General features: G+C 42.8%; 1 protein-coding gene across 1 annotated transcript in view; it reads left to right on the forward strand.

Moving 5' to 3' along the window:
- Positions 1–7,433: 7,433 nt before the first annotated feature.
- Positions 7,434–18,827, forward strand: part of LOC123261724 — a 204,427-nt gene continuing 193,033 nt past the window's right edge. Inside the window, exons 1-3 of the mRNA XM_044723527.1 lie at positions 7,434–7,532; positions 7,866–8,190; positions 17,814–18,067. Coding sequence (XP_044579462.1) covers positions 7,434–7,532; positions 7,866–8,190; positions 17,814–18,067 — 678 coding nt within the window. The remainder of the gene's footprint in view (positions 7,533–7,865; positions 8,191–17,813; positions 18,068–18,827) is intronic.

Consider the following 18,827-nt stretch of genomic DNA (forward strand, 5'->3'; position numbering starts at 1 on the left):
GTCTGTATGTCTCTATGTATGTGTGTGTTTTTTTTTTTTTTTTTTTTTTTTTCATAGAGGAGGCCAAATACATTTACGTATACCAGGACGAGATGTTTGTCCTGGGTATGTCGGACTCTGAAGACAATATTATTGATAACAATACCGACTAAACATCCTCCTCTCTCTTTCCCCATAGATGTAACGGGGAAGACTGGATCGGGACCGCGTTAGCATTACTTCAATCCAGTCCGTGTTGCGTCTCACGACGGTTGCTCCTAGTTACTAGTCTCTTTCTCCGATTTTTTCCGTTAAAAGACGCTGCGCATAGGCTGCGACAGCTGACCAGTTATCTTATTTTTTGATCATGCAGGTTACTAAGCTCTCAGGGGAGAGCGTGGTGCCAATAGTTTCATCAGTACTGCTTTTGTAGTCCTTCCACGAGTCACACTCAAAGAACGTGTGCTCGACGTTGTCAATTTTGTCTGGGCAGTATTCGCACGTTGGTGTGTTGTGCAGTCACATCTTAAAAAATTAGGCATTGAACTGCCCATGTCCCGTCGATAGCTGGGTCAAGAAAAAGTCCGTTTCTCCGTTTTCCCGAAAAAGCCAGACGTTGATGTTGGGGATCAGGCGTGCCGTCCATCTGCCCGTCTCTCCCGATGTCCATCGGTCCTGCCACTCTTGTTGCGTTTCCGCCTTTATCCTCGTTCTTGCGTCTTTCATGTTTTCGTCACTGTTTTTAGCGTCATAGAGTTTCGCTCTCTCAAACGCGAGTAGGTCGATGGGTGCAGCTCCCGCAATGACCAATATAGCCGCCTCGGAAACCGATCGATAGGCGCAGGCAACCCTGAGAGCGCCTCGCCGCTGCACTGCTGCGATCTTTCGCCGGTAGGTCTTCTGCTTTAATATGTCTGATTGAAAAGATGTCCACACAAGGAAAGAGAAATGGAGGCTAGCCGAAGAACAGCTCCCAGAGGAGCCTTCAAAGATGCCCAGGCCGGAGCCTAAGCGCAAAAAACCGCTCAAATGGATCAGACCCGACGCACTGATGATTCGCCCGGCCGAGAAAGCAAAGTACGCCGAGATTCTGCGTCGCATAAAGAAGGACATCCCTGATGAGCAGGTTCGCTCAACGGTGGACAAGATCAACAAGACCAGAAACGGTGACTTGCTGATTACGATTTCGCGGAAGAGCGTAGACAAAGGCCAAGGCCTGCAACAGACCATCGCAATCATTCTTAAGGAGGAGGCCAAAGTGATCTGCAAAGGGCCACAAGAAGACATCGAGATCGGAGACCTAGATGACACCACAACAAAGGAGGATATTCAGGCTGCCCTGCATACGGTAACCAAGGAGCTCTGCGATATACCACCAGAGACAATCAATATCCTCAAAGCTTACAGAGGTACCCAAATCGCTGTCGTGACACTACCGGCTGCAGCAGCTCAGAAGATATTAGAAGGAAGCGGTAAAATCCGAATTGGCTGGGTCAACTGCCGAATTAGAGCCACGAGGAAACCTACCTGATGTTACAAATGCTGGTATTTCGGGCACCACGGATCCCAGTGCAGAAGCAAGACAGATCGATCCAAGCTATGCATCAGATGCGGCCAAGAAGGTTACAAGATTGCGGACTGTAAAAACCCAGCGAAGTGTGTATTATACGTGGAAAATAAGAGCGTAGAGGATGCTGCCCATCACGCCGGCACATACAGGTGCCCGGTATACAAAGAGGCACTCCAGAGAATGACAAGCAAACAAACATGAGGATATTACAGCTTAAACTCAATCATTGTGAGGCCGCGCATGACCTGCTCGTGCAGACCGTGCGTGAATTAGAGCTTGATTTAGTAATCATAGCAGAGCCATACAGACACCTGAATAACCAACCTTGAAAAATTGACAGCACCACCAAGGCTGTCATCTGGTCCTGTGGCAAACTTCCCTTCCAGAGCATAGTGAGCAATGATAGCATCGGCTTTGTAGCAGCGTCTATTAACGACATCCGTTTTTATAGTTGCTATGCACCACCTAGCCTTTCCATTGCCGACTTTACTGACTTCCTGGATCGACTGACCGAAGACGCAAAGCAATACTACCCAGTAGCTATAGCAGGGGACTTCAATTCCTGGGCGGTAGACTGGGGCAGCAAGCAGACTAATGCGCGAGGCAAGGCACTACGTGAAGCAATGGCCTCACTGGACGTGGTTCTTCTCAAAATCGGTGAGACACCAACATATACCAAGGGAGAGGCTAGTTCGATAATAGACCTCACATTCGTCAGCAGCAGCTTATTGAAAGAAAACTATTCTTGGGAAGTCTTATAAACCTACACTGCCAGTGACCACAGTGCAATACTTTAGGAAATATTGGCTGGCCGGAACCCTCAAAGAGCAACTAGACAAACTAATGCAGCTGGATGGAAAGTGAAAAATTTTGACTCGGAAGCTTTGGTAGTAGCCTTAGACAGTGACTCGACCATCATCACAGGAAATGCTGTAGAGAAGACGAAGGACTTAATGACGAGAATTGGCCAGGCGTGCAACACCTGCATGCCCCGTAAGCGTGGCATCAATAAAAGACCATCGGTGCACTGGTGGAATGATCAGATTAAAGCCCTTCGCACAGCCTGTCACAAAAAAAGAAGATTATCACAGCGTGGCCACCGACGACCTAACTCTGCGGAGCTGGTCGCAGAATACAAAAAGGCCCGTCGAGAACTGAACAAGGCCATCAAAGATAGCAAAAGACGCTGTTGGAAGGAACTCGTCGATAAGGTAGAAAAAGACCCATGGAGCAGACCGTATAGGGTGGTCATTAGGGTGGTCGTTAAAAATTAAATTTTTTCCGACGCCCAAAAAAATCCTTCCTTTTGATAACAAACTACGGGAAAAATTTTGCTTTTTGATTTTAAAGAAAAAGAACACGTGCCTCCGGTCAATTGAAGTTCTTTTTTCGATAAAATCATAGTTTTTTTAAATATTTGTCACAGTATTTGGATTTGGACAAAAAATCATCAAAACAGGCTTGTAGGAAATTAAATTTTCTACAAAAGAGTTTCTTTCGGTTTTAGATGAAGTTCATATCCATTGAGATAATCTTATTAGTAACTTATAAACTCTATTAAGTCAGTCGTTTTAGCACTAAAAACTTTATTTTTCTGAAAACATAAACAATTTTTTCTTGCATATTCTATAAACTCACAGTAAGAAGGTCTTTTCCAATTCTTATCTCAATACCTTCCTCCCAATTATCCTGTTACGTGAATGTGGAACGCTTTACGTAATAATTACCGTAACTCCCATTCTTTCCAGCTTCAGAGCATTATTTAATTTTAAAAATGTGGAACGTAAGATGGACGATGTGGCTTAATGTATATAGAATAAGCAAAAAGGAAATTTGGTATAGACCGGGTAACTCAAATGGTAAAGTAGCTGACATGTCTTCGGAAGGTTCTGGGTTCGAATCCCAGTCCGAGCTATCCAAATTTTTTCTTGCATATTCTATAAGCTCTTATTAAGAAGGTTCTTTCCAATTTTTTATCAATCCTTTCCTCTCAACTATCCTGTTACGTGAATGTGGAACGCTTAACGTTATAATTACCGTAACTTCTATTCTTTCCCGCTTCACAGCATTATCTTATTTTTAAAATTAATTTTAAAAATGTGGAACGCCTCATGATTTTGCGTGGGAGAATAGCTGACATGTCTTCAGAAGGTTCTGGGTTCGAATCCCAGTCCGAGCTATCCGAATTTTTTCTCGCATATTCTATGAACTTAGGTTAAGAAGGTCTTTTCCAATTCCTGTCTCAATCCCTTCCTCCCAATTATCCTGTTACGTGAATATGGAACGCTTCACGTAATAATTATCTTAACTCTCCTCTTTATCGCTTTACAGCATTATTCAATCTTAATTTATAGATTTAGACCAATTTAATAGTCTAGACCTTACAGAAAGGCGCTCTACTCTCCCAAATAGAAATATGAACAAGATTAGTTGTAGATAACTTACCGATAAAGATTTCATTTTAACCCGTCAGAACTCACGTGAATTTTAGTGTCTCACTTGCACTACAGCGCCGCTCTATAAGTCGGATGTTGTTGTGTGAGTAAAATGCTTATAACGTGAGTGCTGACGGGTTAAAAATCATTAAATTGAAAATCATTTACCCATGTCAAAATATGAAGAAAATATCTAAAATTCAAGATATTTTGAGAGAATTCTTTATATTTCCGGAAATATAAAGTTTTTAGTGCAAAAATGACTGACTTAATAGAGTTTATAAGTAAACTAATAAGATTATCTCGATGTATATGAACTTTATCTAAAACCGAAAGAAACCTTTTGTAGAAAATTTAATTTCCTACAAGCCTGTTTTGATGATTTTTTGCCCAAATTTAAAAACTGTGACAAATATTTTAAAAAACTATTATTTTATTGAAAAATGAACTTCAATTGACCGGAGGCACGTGTTCTTTTTGTTTAAAATCGAAAAGCAAAATTTTTCGCATAGTTTTTCGTCAAAAGGAAGGATTTTTTTGGGCGTCGGAAAAAATTTAAATTTTAGCGACCACCCTAGTGGTCATGACCCACCTGAAGCGCCAGCCAATGCCATCACCTACGTGTCCACAGCTTCTGGAAAGAATAGTTTCTACGCTGTTTCCTCGACAAAGTAAGTTCGGCTATTCTTCATTGCCAGTAAATCGAGAAGACATTCCACCTGTCACAGAAGAGGAACTGATGGAGGCGTGTAACCGAGTAGGGAATAATAAGGCGACGGGATTAGATGGAATCCCGAATATTGCATTAAAAACAGCTATTAAAGCAGCGCCAAATCTTTTCTTAGATACCTACGATTTGTGCCTCAAAAAAGGGATTTTTCCTAGAAGATGGAAACAGCAAAGACTTGTACTTCTCCCTAAAGGGAAGAAGCCACCGGACGAGCCATCATTCTACCGACCACTCTGCATGTTGGATACAGCGGGTAAGATATTAGAGCGTATAATGCACCAACGAATAGAAGCAGCCGTCGATCCACTCCTAGCAGAAGGCCAGGTATGGTTTTCGGAAAGGACGATCAACGCTGGATGCGATCAACCTGGTGGTCGATACAGCTAAGGAGGCAATCACTGGAAAGAGATGGGAACGTGGAAGAAAGAAGTATTGTTTGGTGGCTACCATGGACATTAAAAATGCCTTCGATTCCGCTAACTGGGACTGCATCATACGAGCTCTCGAAGATAAAAAAGTGCCAGGATACCTACGCAGAATGGTAGCAAACTCCTTTACAGACAGAGTCCTCAAATATGACACGAAAAACGGTCCAAGGGAGTACGAAATAACCGGAGGAGTGCCACAGGGCTCAGTTTTGGGTCCTTTGCTGTGAAACATCATGTATGATAGTCTCCTGAGAGTTGCATTACCATTAGAGGTGAAACTTGTTGCATATGCCGATGATTTAGCGGTAGTGATTGTCGCGAAACACTTGGAAGAGATCAATCTGGCTTTCGATATTACATTTAGCCGGATTAACCTATGGATGGAGATGATGAAGTTGGAGTTAGCCAAGCACAAAAGTGAAGCTGTGCTCATCACCAGCAGAAAGATCGTAGTAAACATCAAGCTGAATGTCGGCGAGCAAGAGATCGCATCGCAACCATTTATCCGATATCTGGGGAAGACGCTGGATGCCCAACTGAACTTTAAGTAACAGGTCGATCGCGTAAGTGCTAAAGCATCAGCAGTGGTAACTAGTCTATCAAGACTGATGCCGAATGTTGGAGGCCCGAAGCAGAGCAGGAGACTATAGCTGTCATCAGTAGTCACATCAGTGCTCACATATGGAATATTCGTTTGGGCAGACGCACTGGAGACCCAAGAATCATGGAGGAAAGCCGGACCTGTCTACCGATTAAGTTCACTGAGAGTTGCAAGCGCCTTCCGCACAATATCCGAGGAGTCAGTGTGCGTCATTTCTGAAACTCTGCCTCTTAGAGTCCTAGCTGCGGAAAGACGGAACCTATACCACCGCTAGAGGTCATTTACACTGAGCGCTGAAGAACTGAGAACTGAAGAGCGACAACATAGTATAGCATAATGGCAACAACTATGGGATGCTGTGGAGAAGGGAAGATGGACTCATCGACTTATACCAAGGATTGATGTTTGGCTTAACCAGAATCACGGCGAGGCCAACTACTATCTGACCCAGATGTTGTCAGGATACGGCTGTCTCCAAGAGTACCTTCATCGCTTTAAGCACGATAATTCCCTAGAGTGTCCGTCTTGCCCAAGAGTTGCTGAAAATGCGGAGCACGTTTTCTTTGAGTGCCCTCGTTTTAACCCACAGCGTGATGAGTTAGAGAAGATCCTGAACAAGAAAATCACACCAGAGTCAATAGTAGAAGAAATGTTGTCATCCGAAGCTGCCTGGAACGCCACAAGCACGTTTACCACCGAAGTGCTTACAGAGCTGCGTTCCATTGAAAGAAAAAGGGCAAATGACAGAAACTAGAAGGAAGAAAAAATAACACCTTAGCCACTAGAAGAAATAGCAGTAGCTAGATCCTCCCCTCACGAAGTAATGCCTGACGTAGGTTTCCATGAGGGATTAGAGGAAAGAAGAAAAGGGGTTTAGGGTTTAGTGGGTAGGAGTGTTAGCGTCGAGTATTATTATGACGCTGCGTCGAGTCGCCACATATCCAGGCCGAACAGCTATGCCTGGAATCCTTAAAAGGGATTCCTCCCCCTAAGTTAAAAAAAAAAAAAAACAAAAAAAAACACACACACACACAAACCTGCAGCAGAGGAGAAACTGCCACCAGGCGCGTCTCCCCGTAGCGGATGGAAGATCGCTCGCTGTCCTTGGATGACACTAAGTCTCTTAATTGATGAGGTACAGAGGGTAGAAGCCAACTAAAATACGCTTCCGTGAACAAAACTCCCCTCCCCTTGATAGATTGGTCACACTAACTGACCTAGCAAGACGATCGTTCCCTGCTGTAACTCACAGGGAGTGTCCGGAACCTGTGTCGATTATTTCCGACGATGTGGGCTATGGCTGATGTGAGCTTGTTCTGCCGAGGTGTAAGTTGCAGCAACTGGGGTAGGAGTACTGTCTCCAAGGGTACTTGGAGATAGTACACCCCTTCCTAGTAATGACAACCCGCTCCACTCCGTACTATGCGCTGGTAAATCAAAAAGAATAAGAAATTTTCAGGAAACAAACAAGAGTGGAAACGGACTTCATGCCCAACAAGCAGCGATTGAAGCAAGCACTGAAATGAAGAGAACGCAAGCGCTGGAGCGCCTTGAAAAGCTGACTATTGAGCTGCAAGAGTTTGTCCAAACTAAGGTCAATATCAACAAGGAGATGAAGACCAAGAAAACCGGTGTAGTTAATGCTCTTAGAAGATTCAAGAAACTGGACGAGTAATAGCAGTCTAATAATATGCGTCATCACGACGACGCATTCAAACTGAAGTTGAGACAGACGAAGCATCGGACACTGGAGCCGATGGTGACGGCGAATCTGCTGCTGAGAACAAGGGTGAAACTGACACAAGGCCTGGAAAGAAAAAGGACCGAAGTTTGCCAGAGCCAACCGACAAAGTCACAAAGAAGAAGGACTTGAAAAAAAGCCCTCCCCAATGACTGGCAGGGCAGGGCGACGAACCTAAGAAGGCGACTGATTGGGAAAAAGGACAGTCTAAGTAGGAGAAGAGGAAGCTAGCTAGAACAACAACTCTCAAAGCAGCCGCCGAAGGAGCTCACGCCAGAGCCTAAGCGGAAAAAACCACGCAAATGGATCAGACCCGACGCACTGATCATCTGCCCGGCCGAGAAAACAAAGTATGCCGAGATTTTGCGTCGCATAAAGCAGGACGTCTTAGATGAGCAAGTTAATTCAACGGTAGATAAGATCAACAAGACTCGAAGTGGCGACTTGTGTATTACGATCTCGAGGAAGAGCACTGACAAAGGCCAAACCCTCCAAAAGACGATCGCAGACATCCTTAAAGAGGAGGACAAAGTGATCTGCAAAGAACCACAGGAGACCTTCGAGATCCGAGATGTCAATGATGACACGACGAAAAAGCATATTCAGACCGCTCTAAAGAGGGAAGCTGAAGAAAGATCCGTAATGCCTTTAGAGATACGTAGACAGCCACCGTGTCACTACCAGACGCTGCAGCACAAAAGTTACTGTAGAGAAACTGCAAAATAAGGATCGGCTGGGTCAATTGCCGAATGAGAGCAACGAAGAAACGCATACAATGCTTCAAATGCTGGCACTTTGGGCACTTCAAATCCCAGTGCAAAAGCGAAGTCGACCGGTCTAAGAACTGCATAAGGTACGAAAAAGAAGGACACAAAATTAGTGATTGTAAAAATCCAGCTAAATGTAATGCCCCGTCTTCTGTGGCTTAATGTATATAAAATAAACGAAAGGAAATTTAGTATAGACCGTATAGCTCAAATGATAGAGTAGCCGACATGTCTTCGGAAGGTTCTGGGTTCGAATCCCATTCCGAGCTATCTAATAATTTTTTCTCGCATATTCTATAAACTCACACTAAGATGATCCTCTCCACATTCCTTTCTCAATCCTTTCCTACCAATATCCTGTTACGTGAATCTGGAACGCTTGAGGCTGCGCATGACCTGCTCATGCAAAATGTGCGCGAATTAGAGGCAGAAGTAGCACTTAGGAGTGTGCCATATAGACACCTGAGTAACCAACTCTGGGAATCCGATAGCACTAACAAAGCCGTCATCTAGTCCTGTGGTAAATGTCCTTTTCAGAGAACAGTCAACAATAAAGAAGCCGGCTTCGTAGCAGCATGGGTAGATGGCCTCCGCTTCTACAGTTGCTATGCACCACCTAGTCTCTCTAATGGACAGTTTGAAGACTTCCTTGATCGGCTAAGGACGCAAGAAAACACTTTCCCGTAGCAATAGCTGGTGACTTCAAGTCCTGGGCAGCAGACTGGGGCAGCAATTCCACTAATACACGTGGAAAAGCACTTCTCGAGGCAATAGCCACCCTGGACGTGATCCTTCTTAACACCGGTGACGCCAACGTATAGTAAGAGAGAGGCAAACTTAATTGTCGACCTTACATTTGTCAGTAGTTGCTTAGCTCGGAGAGGTTTTTCTAGGAAAGTATTAAACATCTACACATTCAGTGACCATTGTGCGATACTATGGGAAATATCAACTGGCCAGAATCTAACAAGAGTTAACAGAAACCCCAGCGCCGTTGGGTAGAAAGTTAAATCTCTCGACGTCACTGCTTTAGTAGTGCCCCTAGAGTGCAATTCGATCATCGTAAAAACTGCTGAAGAGAAGACCAAGGACCTAATGAGAAGAGTCACCCAGGCTTGCGACGCCAGTATGTCTCGGAAACGGGCATGAATTCAAGACCTTCGGTGCACTGGTGGAACGATCACCTTAGCATTCTACGTTCAGAGTGTCTTAAAAAAATAAGGAAGTCTAAGCGAGGCTACAGACGACCTAACTCCGCAGAGCAGTTGGCAGAATATAAAAAGGCCCGTCGAGAACTAAACAGAGCCATTAAAGAAAGCAAAAGACGCTGCTGGAAGGAACTGGTCGCAGAAGTAGAGAAAGATCCATGGGGCAGACCGTATAAGGTGGTTATGACCCACCTGAAATGCCAGCCAATGCCATCACCTACGTGTCCACAGCTCCTAGAGAAGACTGTTACTGCGCTGTTTCTCCAACAGCCAGTATTCATCTACAAGTTGGAGCAGCTCAACCCTGAAGACATCCCAACTATCACGTTGGACGAGTTGATAGAGGCAGGCAATCGAGTAGGGAATAATAAGGCGCTGGAATTGGACGGAAGGCCTGATATTGCCCTGAAATCAATCCTTAGGGGAGCACCGGCATTATTCCTGGACGTTTACGATACATGCCTGAAAGAAGGAACTCTTTTCCTTAAGTGGAAACAGCAACGGCTAGTGCTACTTCCGAAGGGGAAAAAGCCGCCGGAAGAACCGTCATCCTACCGACCACTCTGCATGTTAGACACGGCCGGCAAGATATTCAAGCACATAATCTATCAGAGGATAGAGGCTGTAGTCGATCCACTCCTGGCAGAGAACCAGTTTGGTTGTTGATACAGCCGAGGATGCAATCGCCGGAACGAGATGAAAGGGTCGAAAGAAGAAATACTGCTTGATGACTGCTTTGGACATCAAGAATGCCTTCAACTCCGCTAACTGGAACTGCGTTATGCAGGCTCTAGAAAAAAAAACGTACCAGGATACCTTCGCAGAATGGTAGCGAGCTACTTCACGAATAGGGTTCTGAAATATTACACGAAGAACGGTACAGAAGAGTACGAAATCACCGGAGGAGTGCCACAGGGATCAGATTTAGGTCCTCTGCTATGGAACATCATGTATGATGGCCTCTTAAAAATAGCATTGCCTACGGGAGTCAAACTTGTAGCATATGCGGATGACGTAGCTATCGTGATCGTCGCAAAGCACCTCGAAGAGATAGAAATGGCATTTAATATTACATTCAGACGAGTCAATTTGTGCATGAACATGGTGAACTTGCAACTAGCCAAGCATAAAACTGAGGCAGTGCTCATCACCAGTAGAAAAACGGTAGAAACTATCAAGTTGAGAGTCTGAGAACAAGAAATCACATCACAACCATTTATCCGTTATCTGCGAGTGATGCTGGATGCCCGACTCAACTTTAAGCAGCAGGTGGAGCACGTCAGTGCCAAAGCGTCAGTGGTGAGGGCTAGTCTCGCACGGCTGATGCCTAACATCGTAGGCTCAATGCAGAGCAGGAGGCTACTACTGTCATTAGTAGTCACATCAGTGCTCACTTACGGAATATCCATTTGGGCTGATGCACTGGAAACCCAAGAATCATGAGGAAAAGCTGGACCAGTATATCGACTGAGTGCCCAACGAGTAGCTACTGCCTTCTGCACTATATCAGAAAAAGCAGTGTGCGTCATTGCCGGAACCCTACCTCTTAGAGTTCTAGCAGAGGAAAGACGAGCCCTTAACCAACGAAAAAGTTCAACTGCACTGAGCCCTGAAGAACTTAGAATTGAAGAACGGCAGAACAGCATAGGCCGATGGCAACTACAATGGGATGCTGCAGAGAAGGGTAGGTCAACGCACCGCCTCATACCTCGGATCGACATTTGGCTTAACCGGAATCACGGCGAGGCCAATTACTATCTTACGCAGATGTTGTCGGGACACGGGTGTTTTTGAGAGTATCAACATCGCTTTAAGCACGATGACTTTTCGGAGTGCCGGTCCTGCCCAGGAGTTGCTGAAGATGCGGAGCACGACTTCTTTGTATGTCCTCGTTTCGATCCATAGCGTGAAGAGTTGGAGAGGATGCTGAACCAGAGAATGCAAGTAGATTCACTAGTGGAAGCAATGTTGTCATCAGAAGCTGCCTGGAACGCTACCAAGACGTTTGCAACAGAAGTCCTCAAAGACTTGCGTTCCACCGAAAGAAGAAGAGCAAATATCAGAAGATAGAAGGAAGGTAGTTAACACTTCAGCCACCAGAAGGAAGAGCAGTAGCTAGTTCCTCCCCTCACGAAGTTATGCTTGGCAATGGTTCCCATGAGGGATAAGAGCTAAGAAGAAAAGGGGTTTAGTGAGTAGGGGCGCATATATATATACATATATATATACATACATACATACAGACATAGTGACAACATCGCAGGGGTAGTCAGGAAAGCTTTCTATGACCTTAAAACGCTGAAATCTGATGAAAACTCGATTTTTGCAAAACGGGGTGACAACAATAACTTCCCGATTTTTGAAAATCTTCCGACTTCGATTTTCTTAGCGGGAAGTTAAAAGTCCTCTTAAACGTATCAACTGATTTTGACGGGACTGGTGGCAATCGACGTGGTTTTTCAAACTCAATAGCGGAATAGTTTTTTAATTTTATCGGTGTAGTCGCTTATAAGTTATTCCAAAAGAACGATTTTTCGAAATTATTATTTTTGAGACTTTTCAAAATCTTGGGAACCGAATCGATTTTTACGAAATTTAATGGCAATACTCTTTGGATCGCTAACTATTTCGATTCGATCGGCTGAGCCGTTCAAAAGTTATAAGAGGTTTACGTACACACACACACACACACACACACACACACACACACACACACACACACACACACACACGCACACACACACACACACATACACCCAGCGAAGTGTGTATTATGCGCGGAAAATAAGAGCTTAGAGAACGCTGCCCATCACGCCGGCACATACAGGTGCCCGGTATACAAAGAGGCACTCCAAAGATTGACAAGCAAGCAAACATGAGGATATTACAGCTTAACCTCAATCACTGTGAGGCCGCGCATGACCTGCTCATGCAGACCGTGCGAGAATTAGAGCTTGACTTGGTACTTATAGCAGAGCCATATAAACACCTGAGTACCCAACCCTGGGAAGCTGATAGCACATCCAAAGCTGTCATCTGGTCATGTGGTAAGCTCCCTTTCCAAAACGCAGTCGACAACAGCAATGCCGGCTTTGTAGCAGTATCAGTAGAGGGCATCCGCTTTTATAGCTGCTACGCACCACCTAGCCTCTCCATTGTTGACTTCACTGATTTCTTGGATCGACTAACTGAAGATGCGAAGCAATACCATCCAGTAGCGATAGCCAGGGACTTCAACTCCTGGGCAGTTGACTGGGGCAGCAAACATACCAACGCACGAGGGAAAGCACTACTAGAGGCCTTTACTACACTAGATGTAGTTTCGCTCAACAGTGGTGATACGCCGACCTACACCAAAGGTGACCCAAGCTCAATTGTAGACCTCACTTTTGTCAGTAATAGCCTTGCTAGAGGTGACTACAACTGGAAAGTGTTGGACATCTACACTTCCAGCGACCAACATGCGATATTCTGGGAAATATCAAACGACCAGAACCTCAAGAGACCAATCAAGCAGTCTAACATCGTTGATTGGAAGGTGAAATCTTTTGACCCAGAAGCATTGCTAATAGCCCTCGATGGTGATCCGATCAACACTGGATGTGCAGAACAACATACTAAGGACCTGATGAGAAGAGTAACACATGCTTGTGATGCCAGTATGCCTCGTAAACGTGGCATAAATTCGAGACCTTCAGTGCATTGGTGAAACGACCACATCAGCGTCCTCCGTAAAGAGTGTCATAGAAAGAGAAGAATCTCCCAGCGCAGCTATCAACGGCTCAACTCAGTGGAGCTGATCGCAGAGTACAAAAAGGCGCGTCGTGAACTGAATAAAGCCATCAAAGAGAGCAAAAGAAGATGCTGGAAAGAGCTTATATACGAGGTGGATGAAGACGTGTGGGGTAGGCCTTATAAGGTGGTTATGACCCACCTGAAAAAACAACAAATGCCATCACCTACGTGTCCTCAACTTCTTCAGAAAATCGTCACTGCACTGTTCCCACAGCAACGCAACTTCGATTACCAGTTGGCGCCAGGCGAACTGGACGTCATTCCACCTGTCACTGAAGAAGAACTACTGGAGGCCTGTAACCGTGTAGGGAATAATAAAGCGCCGGGATTGGACGGAATCCCTAATATAGCCTTGAAAACCATCAAAAAGGCAGCTCCAACATTATTCCTCGACGCTTATAATGCATGCCTCAAGGAGGGGACTTTTCCTCGTAATTAGAAACAGCAACGATTGGTACTGTTACCTAAAGGGAAGAAACCACCAGAAGAACCGTCATCTTATTGACCACTTTGCATGTTAGATACGGCGGGTAAGATATTTGAGCGCATAATTCACCAGAGAATTAAAGCAGTAGTCGACCCACTCCTAGCAGATAATCAGTATGGATTCCGGAAAGGACGATCAACCCTGGACGCAATCAAACAGGTTGTTGATACGGCCAAGGAAGCAATCGCAGGAACCGGATGGAAAGGTGGAACGAAGAAGTATTGCCTGGTGGCGACACTAGACATCAGAAACGCCTTCAACTCCGCAAATTGGAAATGCATCATGCAGGCCCTCCAAGAGAAGAATGTACCAGAATACCTGCTTAAGATCGTAGCAAGCTACTTTGAAAATAGGGTCCTGAAGTATGACACGAAGAACGGTCCGAGGGAGTATGATATTACTGGAGGGGTACCACAAGGTTCAGTTCTAGGCCCGCTCCTGTGGAACATTATGTATGACGGTCTATTAAGACTAACTCTGCCAAGAAACGTCAAACTCGTAGCATATGCAGATGACGTAGCCGTAGTGATCGTTGCCAAACACCTTGACGAGATAAATCATATGTTCGATCTTACTTTTGAGCACGTTAACCGGTGGATGGACGCAGTGAACCTGCAACTGGCGCAACACAAGACTAAGGCAGTACTTATTACCAGCAGAAAAGTGGTAGAGACCATTAAGCTGAAAGTCGGCGAACAAGAAATCACATCACAAGCTTATATCCGATATTTGGGAGTGATGCTTGATGCCCGACTCAACTTCAAGCAGCAAGTGGAACATGTCAGTGCCAAAGCGTCAGTAGTGAGGGCTAGTCTCGCACGACTGATGCCGAACGTCGGAGGCCCAAAACAGAGCAGGAGGCTATTATTGTCATCAGTAGTCATATCAGTGCTCACTTACGGAATATCCATTTGGGCCGACGCATTAAAGACACAAGAATTATGGAGAAAGGCTGGACCAGTATATCGACTGAGTGTCCTACGAGTAGCTAGTGCCTTCCGCACTATATCAGAAGAAGCAGTGTGCGTCATTGCTGGAACCCTACCTCTTAGAGTTCTAGCAGAGGAAAGACGGGCCCTTTACCAACGAAAAAGGTCAACTGCACTGATCCCTGAAGAACTTAGAATTGAAGAACGGCAGAAGAGCATAGGCCGATGGCAACTACAATGGGATGCTGCAGAGAAGGGTAGGTGGACGCGCCGTCTCATATTTCGGATCGTCATTTGGCTTAACCGGAATCACGGTGAGGTCAATTACTATCTTACGCAGATGTTGTTGGGACATGGGTGTTTTCGAGAGTATCTACACCGCTTCAAGCACGATGACTCTTCGGAGTGCCCGTCCTGCCCAGGAGCTGCTGAAGACGCGGAGCACGTCTTCTTTGTATGTCCTCATTTCGATCCACAGCGTGAAGAACTGGAGAGGATCCTGAACCAGAGAATGCAACCAGATTCACTAGTGGAAGCAATGTTGTCATCAGAAGCTGCCTGGAACGCTACCAACACGTTTGCAACAGAAGTCCTTAAAGACTTGCGTTCCACCGAAAGAAGAAGAGCAAATAGCAGAAGATAGAAGGAAGGTAGTTAACACCTTAGCCACCAGAAGGAAGAGCAGTAGCTAGATCCTCCCTTCACGAAGTAATGCCTGACGGCGGTTTCCATGAGGGATTAGAGGAAGGAAGGAAAAGGGGTTTAGGGTTTAGTGGGTAGGGGCGTTAGTGTCGAGTTTTAGTATGACGCTGCGTCGAGTCGCCACATATCCAGGCCAAACAACTATGCCAAGAATCCGTAAAAAGGATTCCCCCCCCCCTTAGGGAAAAAAAAAAAAAAAAACACACATACACACATACACACACACACACACACACACACACACACACACACACACTCACACACACACACACACACATACAGCCGCACGGACACCATCACGGGAATAGTCAGGGAAGCTTCCTGTGACCTTAAAACGTCGAGATCTGATGAATACTCGATTTTCGCAAAAAGGTATAAAACCAATAATTCCAAAATTTCTAAAATTTTTAATTTTCTTAGCGGAAAATTAAAAATTTTTCAACTCAGTTGGGGATTTGAATTCATGACTTCTCGGATTCTTGGACAATCACACGGACACAGAGTTGTCTCTGTGTGCGTTGGTTTATGGCGCCGCATAGTAGGGACACAATCCCCGCTACTTCAGCTACACCGACATAAGATATTTATGTATGCAGTGCGCGCAGGACTTTAGGAAAGTGATAAAAAAATCGGAAAGTCTGACAGCACTGGCGTAAGGACGAGTGAAGTTAATATTATCCGAACAAAAACAGTTTCACTGTAAAAAATCGTGCCAAGTCCACGTTCATAAGACTATTAAGAAAAAAAAATTTGTTTTTTTCGTTACAAAAATATATAAAATAAAAAAATAAAAAATCCAAGTAACCGATATGATTGTTTATGATTTTCGGAAATTAAAAAAAATTGTGTTATAGATTTAAAAATTAAGAAAAAAAATTTTGGAACGTATTGAGTGTGCGCGGTTGCAAAATATTTTACTTTTAATGAAACTCGTAAAATCTATTTACTAGGACTTTAAAAAAATTTAAATACACAATGACGCACATCAAGTACGTTCCAAAATTTTTTTCTTAATTTTTAAATTTATAACACAATTTTTTTTAATTTCCGAAAATCATAAACAATGATATCGGTTACTTGGATTTTTTTATTTTTTTATTTTATATATTTTTGTAACGAAAAAAACAAATTTTTTTTTCTTAATAGTCTTATGAACGTGGACTTGGTGCGATTTTTTACAGTGAAACTGTTTTTGTTCGGATTTTAGTATTTTTTGTAATTATAATAAAAATTTACAATAAGTACCAACTTAAATCTCCCGTTGGTTGCATTTTTTATAGCAAACTATCCCCTTGAAACTACAGTTTATGTAAAAATAATTCCAGCGCACCCTGGCGGGTGTAGATGCAAGCTGTGAAGTATCTTTTTTAACTGTAGTTTCCCATCTAATGAAGGATTACTATACATTTTCGAATTATTTAGTCTGTGGCAGATCACTTTGCCCATCAAAAAAAAGTCAGGATCGAAATTTTTGCGTTGCTATAGTTTGTGCTGATTAAATTTAATAATTTCAATTAGATTAATTGTTATAAGTGAATATAATTAATTAATAATAGTCAAATAAAGTATGAATTACTGTTATAATATACAATTTAGGAAAAAAAAGTACCGTAGAATTAAATAAAATTTTGCAACCTCAAAATACCGTTCTGCTTACAGTAAACATAGTCGGTAGTCTGGCGCTCCGTTTACAGCAGATTTGAACGGAAATTGGCGCCAGATTCTACCGAATCTGTGGATATTATTAATCCACAATATGTGAATGTATACAATATGACATGCTAATGTGATACTCACGCATCCGCATTTTAGCCCGCCAAACATAAAAGATAAAATATACATTTGATAATAACAGTCAACTATTATAAATAGAGAATTAAATCAATAGATAATTTCTCTGAGTATAAGTTTTTGATGCAAAGATAAATCTTTATTAAGAAAAAAAATCACTCCTACAAATTCAAAATAGCCCAAATGGCCATTATTTGCCAACAGTAAAGTTTAACCGTAAATTGACAATTCAAACAGCCCAATTGGCTGTAAATAGCCCAATCTGGCAACACTGTGTTCTTAATGAGCACTAATATACTTTAAGATTGAAAAACAATAAAAGTTCTGCTTCTCAAGCATTCTGTACATATCGGGAAGTCTCAGAGATAGCCTTTAGGGTCAACTGTTTTCAGATTTTTTTAATTTGAGGAAAACTAAAGTTAAAAATTCCATTTCTACCCATGAGGTGATACTCAACATGGCCCACCCCGCTGAAGAAGAGGTAATATCGGGCTAGCTACAGTCAAGTTTTTAATTAATGTGATAATCAATCTCTTGGTGCCCAACTCTAGTATATTTTAAGCCAAATCTGTAAATTTGGTGATTTTGGCTTAGTAATTTTTTGCGTCAGGATAAAACTTGTTATAATGTTAATTACTGATCAGCTTAAGTATACAAATTATTATTCTGTCTGATTACAGATAAGCTTGGAGTTATGTGCGAAAATCATTTTTTGCGTGACTTATATAGGAAAATTGATGGTGCTGTACTAACATCGCAAAATGAACACAATTTAGATTGTACAATCACATTTCAAACTCATAGCATTCTTCAACGATTTATGCTGAGGTTTGATAGACTTCAACTTGACTGCAATGATCATCTCTTTATTTACGATGGGGCTCACGCAGTAAGCAGTTTCAAGGTATATTATGATCTACTTAAGAGTTAATCGTAGCGAATAATTCCAATTAAAATAGTTAATTATCGTTCTTAACTTGGTACGTATAGCACAAAAAGACAAAAAAATTTCCCTTGTTTGTTAAAAAGTTAATTTTACGATTTTTCTGTTAATTATATACAGAAACCAAAAAGATGGTTTTTTAAAAGATAGTTATAGTAATATAACTCATTTTTTGATTTTTATTAGAATTTCATTCAATTCTAATAGATTCAAACACATCTTGAAGTAAAATTGATGATTTTACATTCAAACTGTACCTAGAGATGTCGTTCGATCAGTAATCAATATCCAGGTGAAACTCTAGGACTAGTTCAAATTTCGCGAAAGTGTGAATATGGTGCTGATAAATTTTGTTTTGTTTTTTTGGTCAATTTGGTAAAGTAAGAGATGTACAATATGATTTGAAGACATTTACTGAGACCAGACATAAGCTCAATAGTTGTTTGTTATGAATGTAAGAGATATTCAGACGGTGTGCAGTTTTTACTGTATGAAATATAATAAATATATGAATTTTTCTTTCTATTTATTTTAGGTTGGTATCGAGGTTAGAAAGATCGGTAAAATATAAAAAACCAAGAACCAATAGACCGTGCAGACGGCTGCTACATTTGTATTGTGTTTTATTCGTTATTTTGATTTAAAATTAGTGCCAGGAATTCGATGTCTACTGAATATTCCAACAATGACTCTTTGTCTGCTCCAATCGCACATAGCCTGC

Source organism: Cotesia glomerata, linkage group LG1, assembly GCF_020080835.1.
Source record: "Cotesia glomerata isolate CgM1 linkage group LG1, MPM_Cglom_v2.3, whole genome shotgun sequence".
Classification (NCBI taxonomy): Eukaryota; Metazoa; Arthropoda; class Insecta; order Hymenoptera; family Braconidae; genus Cotesia; species Cotesia glomerata.